The 7,871-nt window shown below is 50.6% G+C and overlaps 1 protein-coding gene across 1 annotated transcript; it reads left to right on the forward strand.

Annotated features, from left to right (window-relative positions):
- The first annotated feature begins 1,373 nt into the window (after window positions 1-1,373).
- CAMK2N1 (calcium/calmodulin dependent protein kinase II inhibitor 1) lies at window positions 1,374-7,461 on the forward strand. The gene is made up of 3 exons (XM_073656211.1): window positions 1,374-1,531; window positions 3,094-3,397; window positions 5,598-7,461. Exons 2-3 carry the CDS (start codon window positions 3,211-3,213, stop codon window positions 5,663-5,665), a joined length of 255 nt encoding a protein of 84 aa, XP_073512312.1. The 5' UTR covers window positions 1,374-1,531; window positions 3,094-3,210; the 3' UTR covers window positions 5,666-7,461.
- Window positions 7,462-7,871: the final 410 nt, after the last annotated feature.

The following is a 7,871-nucleotide window of genomic DNA, read 5'->3' on the forward strand; positions in this document are numbered from 1 at the left end:
TGAAAAATTAAAGGGGTCTGAATACTTTCTATACCCACTGTAGGTGTAAACGTCAACAGGAGAGCACAGGGGTACCCCAAGAGTCAGCGTCATTATCCTGAACCCCGAGTGTCTGGGTCATTATCCTGTACTCCGAGTGTCAGGGTCATTATCCCCTGTACCCCGAGTGTCAGGGTCATTATCCCCTGTACCCCCAGTGTCAGGGTCATTATCCTGTACCCCCAGTGTCAGGGTCATTATCCTGTACCCCGAGTGTCATTATCCTGTACCCTGAGTGTCAGGGTCATTATCCCCTGTACCCCCAGTGTCAGGGTCATTATCCTGTACCCCCAGTGTCAGGGTCATTATCCTGTACTCCGAGTGTCATTATCCTGTACCCCGAGTGTCAGGGTCATTATCCCCTGTACCCCGAGTGTCAGTGTCATTATCCTGTACGCCGAGTGTCAGGGTCATTATCCTGTACCCCGAGTGTCAGAGTCATTATCCTGTACCCCGAGTGTCATTATCCTGTACCGCGAGTGTCAGTATCATTATCCTGTACTCCGAGTGTCAGCGCCATTATCCTGTACCGCGAGTGTCAGCGCCATTATCCTGTACCCCGAGTGTCAGCGTCATTATCCTGCACCCCGAGTGTCAGTGTCATTATCCTGCACCCCGAGTGTCAGTGTCATTATCCTGCACCCCGAGTGTCAGCGTCATTATACTGTACCCCGAGTGTCATTATCCTGTACTCCGAGTGTCAGCGCCATTATCCTGTACCCCGAATGTCAGGGTCATTATCCCGTACCCCGAATGTCAGCGCCATTATCCCGTACCCCGAGTGTCAGCATCATTATACTGTACCCCGAGTGTCAGCGTCATTATACTGTACCCCGAGTGTCATTATCCTGTACTCCGAGTGTCAGCGCCATTATACTGTACCCCGAGTGTCAGCATACACTGCTGAAAGCCCCATTTGGTCATGAATATTCTTTTTTCCTCTATAGCTCCTGCATAGTCAGTAGCGCTGTACAGCAGGAGCAGGTTGTGGCTGGAGTTTCCTTTGCAGGGTCATAAAACATCAGTGTCGCAGGACGGAGCGGCTGTGGATGTGTGCTGCGCTGCACAGGGGAATATATATATATATATATATATATATATATATATATATATATATATTACACACTGTAATGCATCACACCTCCCTTTCTCATTGCCTCCCCTCATTGTCAGGAGAGGACATGGTGTGGCCCCTCCAGGTGCAGTGCAGCCACCATTGTTGTTGTGCAGAGGTGACTGAGCCGCTCTCCTCCTCTACATACAGATGATGATGATGATGATGATGATGATGATGATGATGATGATGATGATGGTGTAAGAATATTTAAAGCAGAGCCTGGTCCCCCTGTGTGCAGGCGCTTCCTCCCCAGCTCTCCCCCAGTTACAGGCTCCTTCCCTGCCCTCTCATTTCTATGTCACTCCACCTCCCCTGCCTGTCTCCGCTCCCAGCAGCAGCAGGATCTGCCTGTCTCCGCTCTGCTCTCTCCCTCCGGTAGGTTCTGTCTCATTCTCACCCCAATATTACCCGTTTTGTAGCCCCATCGCCCATCCAGCTCCCCCCATCTGCACCTGAGACCGAGCTGTCAATCATCCCCTGCTCACAGCACCTGAACCTGTTCCATCTGCAGCCTCTGCTCCCTCCAGACAGCACCAGGTCGTATACTACCCCCCATGTATCTGTAACTGAGCATCCCCTGCATGCAACACCTGAACCTGCTCTCTCCAGACAGCACCAGGTCATATATTACCCCCATGTAACCTCCCCCGCCCCCCCAGTGCACCTGTAAATCATCCCATGCATGCAACACCTGATCCTGCTCCACCAGCACATTGCATAACCCCTACGCACTGCAGCAGGTCGTATATTACCCCCATGCAACTGTAAATCATCCTATGCATGCAACACCTGATCCTGCTCCACCTGCAGGCTATAACCCCTACGCACTGCAGCAGGTCGTATATTACCCCCATGCAACTGTAAATCATCCTATGCATGCAACACCTGATCCTGCTCCACCTGCAGGCTATAACCCCTACGCACTGCAGCAGGTCGTATATTACCCCCATGCACCTGTAAATCATCCCATACATGCAGCACAAGAATCTGCTCCACCTGCAGCTTCTGAGCCTCTGCTCTCCACACAGCATCAGTTCATGTGTTACCCCCATGTAACCTCCCCTCTCCCCCACGGCATCGGTAACCGAGGTGTCACTCCACCTGCAGCCTAAAACCCCATATACCTTCACCAATCAGAACCCTTCCCTGATCTGTACAGCCCCACACCCACCTGTAAACGAGCTGTCAATCATCTATGCTACACCTCAACCTGCTCCTCCTGCAGGTCGAGTCCCTCTCATCTGATCGCTCAGCGGCCGGTTGTGTTTTACCCCCCAGCACACACCTGTAACCGAGCTGTCACTCATCCTCTGCATGCTGCACCTCAACCTGCTCCTCCTGCACCAGGCTGAACCGTCTCATTTTATGGCCGTCTGCAGCTGTTTGGGGTTCAGCACCATGGACCTCGGCAATCCAACGCCCCGTAATAATGATGGTATGGGGGTTCTACTCCGTGCAGAGACCCCCAAATGTCATAGTCGCCATCTTGTCTGGGGTCTGCCTGTTTGTGAGCCTGCCCTCATCCTGTGTCGCCAGGACCCCTTTAATCTTTCCCATTGATAAATGCTGCTCTTCAGCCCCCCGTAACCCTAACAATACCCCTATGAACCCAGCAGTGCTCCCTCCTTAACCTTCCAGCTCTGGAGACCCCCTTACATTGTTTCAAGAACCATTCCACTCAGCACCCCCCCCCCCAACTTCCATACTAGGTGCCCCCCAATAATGCTATCAGCTGCCCCCAGTATTAACCCCTTCTGCTCTGCAGAAGTCCCAGCACTGGACTTCACGACTAACCATGCACAGTTCAGACCCCCAACACTGCAGAAAGCGACCTCCCCAGCCAGCAGAGCCTGTCCTAGGCATTCCCTGCCTCCAGGTGCCCCATCTCCTAATATTCCCCCCCTCCTTCTGACTGCTGTTCGTGCTATCCCTCCCAGGTCGCCTCCGCACCCCCAGCCGGAGGATGTGATCGGGAGTCTCCGTGGTGAGTGATCAGCGTCCTCTGGAGTGGGCTGTGATCGGTGTCCGTGTCCCCGGGGATCCCCAGTGTCACCATGTCCGAGGTGCTGCCCTTCAGCGAGGCCGAGCAGCGGGGGCACTACGCGGATGGAGGTGGGGACATGGCCGGACAGATCCCCCTCACCTGTCGCCTGCAGGACACCGGCAACTTCTATGGTAGCTCGGGACAGGGGGGCGGCAAGAGGCCCCCCAAACTCGGCCAGATTGGCCGCAGCAAGAGAGGTGGGTAACCTGTCAGCCAGTACCCCTATACCCCTCAATTCTCAGTGCACCCTAAAGCTTCTGTCTCATGTACCCCAAAGTCCTCCCTATGTGCATAATGAGCCCCTGAACTTTGCATGTATGTATTGCATAAATCCTACCTGTATGCGCGCCCCCTTTCCGTATGCGCACGCCCCTCCTGTATTTTCACGCCCCTTCCCGTATGCACGCCCCCCTCCTGTATTTGCGTGCCCCCCTCCTGTATGCAGCCAACAAGCTTGCACTTCTTTAAACCTGTAAATATTGGCTGCTCTGCCCCATGTACCGCCAAATAATGTGTATGTATACTGCCTGCACCCCATAATATCACCGCCTGCTCTCCATAATATCACCGCCTGCTCTCCATAATATCACCGCCTGCTCCCCATAATATCTCCTCCTGCTCCCCATAATGTTACCTCCTGCACCCCATAATGTTACCTCCTGCACCCCATAATGTTACCTCCTGCTCCCCATAATGTTACCTCCTGCTCCCCATAATGTTACCTCCTGCACCCCATAATGTTACCTCCTGCACCCCATAATGTTACCTCCTGCTCCCCATAATGTTACCTCCTGCTCCCCATAATGTTACCACCTGCTCCCCATAATATCACCGCCTGCTCCCCATAATATCACCGCCTGCTCCCCATAATATCACCGCCTGCTCCCCATAATGTCTCCTCCTGCTCCCCATAATGTCTCCTCCTGCTCCCCATAATGTCACCTCCTGCTCCCCATAATGTCACCTCCTGCTCCCCATAATATCACCTTCTGCATTCTGTAAGCATTGTTCTATTCATTTATCACTATCTAAATATTCAATATGATGTCATCAGCCCCCTGTGATTATTTGTATGTCATCAACTTCCCTGATGGGTTACATATTGTGTCCTCAAGCCCCCTGTGGGTTAGGTGTGATGTCATTGCCCCCCCCCCCGTGGGTTAGATGTGATGTCATTGCACCCCCCCCCCCCGTGGGTTAGATGTGATATCATTGCACCCCCCTCTGTAGGTTAGGTGTGATGTTATTGCCCCCCCCTGTGGGTTAGGTGTGATGTCATTGCCCTACCCCCTGTGGGTTGGGTGTGATGTCATTGCCCCCCCCCCCCGTGGGTTAGATGTGATGTCATTGCCCCCCTCTGTGGGTTAGATGTGATGTCATTGCCCCTCCCCCTGTAGGTTAGGTGTGATGTTATTGCCTCCCCCCGTGGGTTAGGTGTGATGTCATTGCCCTACCCCCCTTGTGGGTTAGGTGTGATGTCATTGCCCCCCCCCCCCTTGCGGGCTAGGTGTGATGTCATTGCTCCCCCCCTGTAGATTAGGTGTGATGTCATTGCTCCCCCCCCCCGTGGGTTAGGTGTGATGTCATTGCCCCCCTCGATGTGAGTTAGGTGTGATGTCATTGCCCCCCCCAGTGGGTTAGGTGTGATGTTATTGCCCCCCCCCCTGTGGGTTAGGTGTGATGTCATTGTCCTCCCCCTTTGTGGGTTAGGTGTGATGTCGTTGCTCCCCCCCCCTGTGGGTTGGGTGTGATGTCATTGCCCCCCTCGCTCTGGGTTAGGTGTGATGTCATTGCCCCCCTCGCTCTGGGTTAGGTGTGATGTCATTGCTCCCCCCCTGTGGGTTAGGTGTGATGTCATTGCTCCCCCCCCGTGGGTTAGGTGTGATGTCATTGGTGTGATGTTATTGCTCCCCCCCACCCCTGTGGGTTAGGTGTGATGTCATTGCCCCCTGTGGATTAGGTGTGATATCAGTGCCCCCCCCGTGGGTTAGGTGTGATGTCATTGCCCCCCTCGATGTGAGTTAGGTGCGATGTCATTGCCCCCCTCGCTCTGGGTTAGGTGCGATGTCATTGCCCCCCTCGCTCTGGGTTAGGTGCGATGTCATTGCCCCCCTCGCTCTGGGTTAGGTGCGATGTCATTGCCCCCCTCGCTCTGGGTTAGGTGTGATGTCATTGCCCCCCTCGCTCTGGGTTAGGTGTGATGTCATCGGGCCCAAGCTGGTGTTAGATGTGACGTCATCGGCAGCCATTGCTGGTCCCGTAGTGTGCTGGCTGTGTACACTGCGGTGGTAGTAGATGTGGTGGGCCGGCCTGGGCCTCGGGGGGCCGTATCTGACCTCCGATACGTTGCAGCTTCTGCCTTCCCTCGTGGCCCTAACTCTGCGCTTCTCTTCCCAGTGGTGATAGAAGACGAGCGGATCGAGGCCGTTCTCACAATGTCTGAGAAAGCTCCGCCAGCTGTCTAAACCTTCCACCCCGAATCCTCAAGGATCCCATCGACCCACGTAACAACCCCATAACCCGGATCTACGGGGGCCATCAACAACGTCACCACTCATCCTGCTCGGATCATCGGAAGACTCCACCGCGGGGGGAGGGGAAGCGATAAGAGACGTAACGTACACACCCAGACCAGGGGGACAGACTCCATGCAGCAGCTGAGCTTGTATTGCCCCCCACCATCACCGCCATTTGGGGGGTGCAGCAAAAAAGCCCATTACCCGTATAGTCTTATGCCGGATTCCGTTTAACATCCATTTACTTTTTTATTTTGGCGCCAAATTAATGGCGGTCCAGGCTGCGATCATCACTGCTTCCAGATTATATCCTACTGACGCTGCGGGGATAGCGCCCCCCCCCCATCGCCTGTCTGGATGGCGGCTGTAGGGGGGCGTACGGCATCGGCTTCTCCGGATTAAACAAAACCTTTTAACGTAAAAATTAAGGCCAAATTCTGACCACGACACATAATGGGATTGCAATGTCTAAGAAATTACAAAAACAACAACAAAAAATTCTTCTGATTTTTGTTCCTTACGGGGTTTTTTTTGCTCAAAGATTTACATTTATTGGATTTAACTATTTTTGGTTCTTCTTAACCCATTGGTGTTTTTTTTATTTTATTTTTTTTTTTATTATTTTTAAAAGACAGGTAAAAGCATTACAATCTCAGAATTAGCTCACTGTCGGTTTCTCAGTCAACTCATTCTGCAGCCAGCAATAGACCGTGCGGCACAGAGGCTACCGAAGACAAACCGTGCAACGGTTAAAAAATTCAAAAGGATTTTAGCTCCAAATTCACAAATTTAAGTAAAATTTTTTTTTTTAAAAAGGCCACGAAGGTGGAGAACCCCTTTAAATTATGTGATGCCACCATATAGCCATGACGCGTACACCTGCCAGGTTTTATCATCCCCCGACCCCAAACCAATAATCAAAATGTGGGCCTTTATGTGTCGATTGGTTGACAGGGTTAATCTCTGTGGGCGGCCATTTTTATTCTTTATTCGTCAGCTGCTGCACAGAACCGTACGATCGTCTCCCCGGGTCACCGAAGGTTTTTAATCATAACCCAGATTTCTCTGGGAGAGAAAAAAAATAAACATAAAAAAATATATAAAAAAAAAAATAACAGAAAACTATTGTCAATAATATAGTATATCTGAATTCCTGGTGGTCGCGGGGCTGTCGCGGTCGCGGGACTGTTGCGGTCGCGCCCGCTCTGTTCTAAATACTGTTTACATGATTTAATCTTGCAAAAAAAAAAGGCATATATAGATACATATATATGTGACAAACTGTGCACCTTTGCATGCGGATATCGTTTTTTGACATGTGACATTCTTTGACGAATGGAATTCTTTTTAGCCGTGCAAAATATCGCGTGTTCCTTGACTATTGTTTTGTTAAAAAGAGAGGAAAGAAAAAAAGGAACTTAAAGGAGAAAGAATTTATCATTGTATTTTTTTAAGAGAGAGACAATTGTATCATAGGTTTTCTTTTTTTTTTTTTTTTTTACAGTAGCTTCCTTTGTGCTGTAACGCCCCTCCCCCTTTAACTGTTTTTGGAGGAACTGTCTCTTTAAGACATTGTAAATTTTGATATGTTATATTTGATGCTGGGGATATTAGAGGAAGGGGGCCGCTACAGCCTTTAGATTGATCTAGGCCCTTCGGTGCTGAAGGGGTTAAATAAAAAAAAAAAATAATCACCCCGGCCCCAGTTGGTGTTTTATTTTTATACTTTTTTTTTTTTTTTAAAAGTGCCAAATTTGTGTGCGACTCCGGTTTATTCTGGAGGCCATTTTTTTTTTTTTTGCCTAGAAGGAGGCAACCAGAGACCCTAGTGTGGGGCAGACTGGGACTTGTAGTTCTGCCGTCAGCTTGCTATCTTGATAATATTTTTTTACCATTTCTGGAGTAAAAATAAAAAGGTCGCTGCTTCTTTAAATGGGTCACCCGCCACGGGCCGTGGTTTTTTTGTTTTTTTTTGGTCTGATTTCAGAAAAAGATTTTTATGCGTCACAGATTTTTGATTTATTGTTCGCCATTTTGAGTTGCGTTGTTTCCGTGTGTGTGTATGTGTGTGTGTGTATATATATATATCCTTCAGAGCTGCAGAGATGGTCACAATATCCTGCGCTCTTACGTTCTTCCTTCCAATCCTAGACGC

This window comes from Phyllobates terribilis, unplaced genomic scaffold (genome assembly GCF_046119375.1).
Source record: "Phyllobates terribilis strain yellow unplaced genomic scaffold, ASM4611937v1 Scaffold_12__6_contigs__length_324123572, whole genome shotgun sequence".
Lineage (NCBI taxonomy): Eukaryota > Metazoa > Chordata > Amphibia > Anura > Dendrobatidae > Phyllobates > Phyllobates terribilis.

Excerpts from the sequence above, each read along its gene's own strand:
- CAMK2N1 (XM_073656211.1), top strand. The coding sequence starts at position 3,211 with ATGTCCGAGGTGCTGCCCTTCAGCGAGGCCGAGCAGCGGGGGCACTAC. Across the intron at positions 3,398-5,597 it reads GATTGGCCGCAGCAAGAGAG|TGGTGATAGAAGACGAGCGG; the intron begins GTGGGTAACCTG and ends TTCTCTTCCCAG.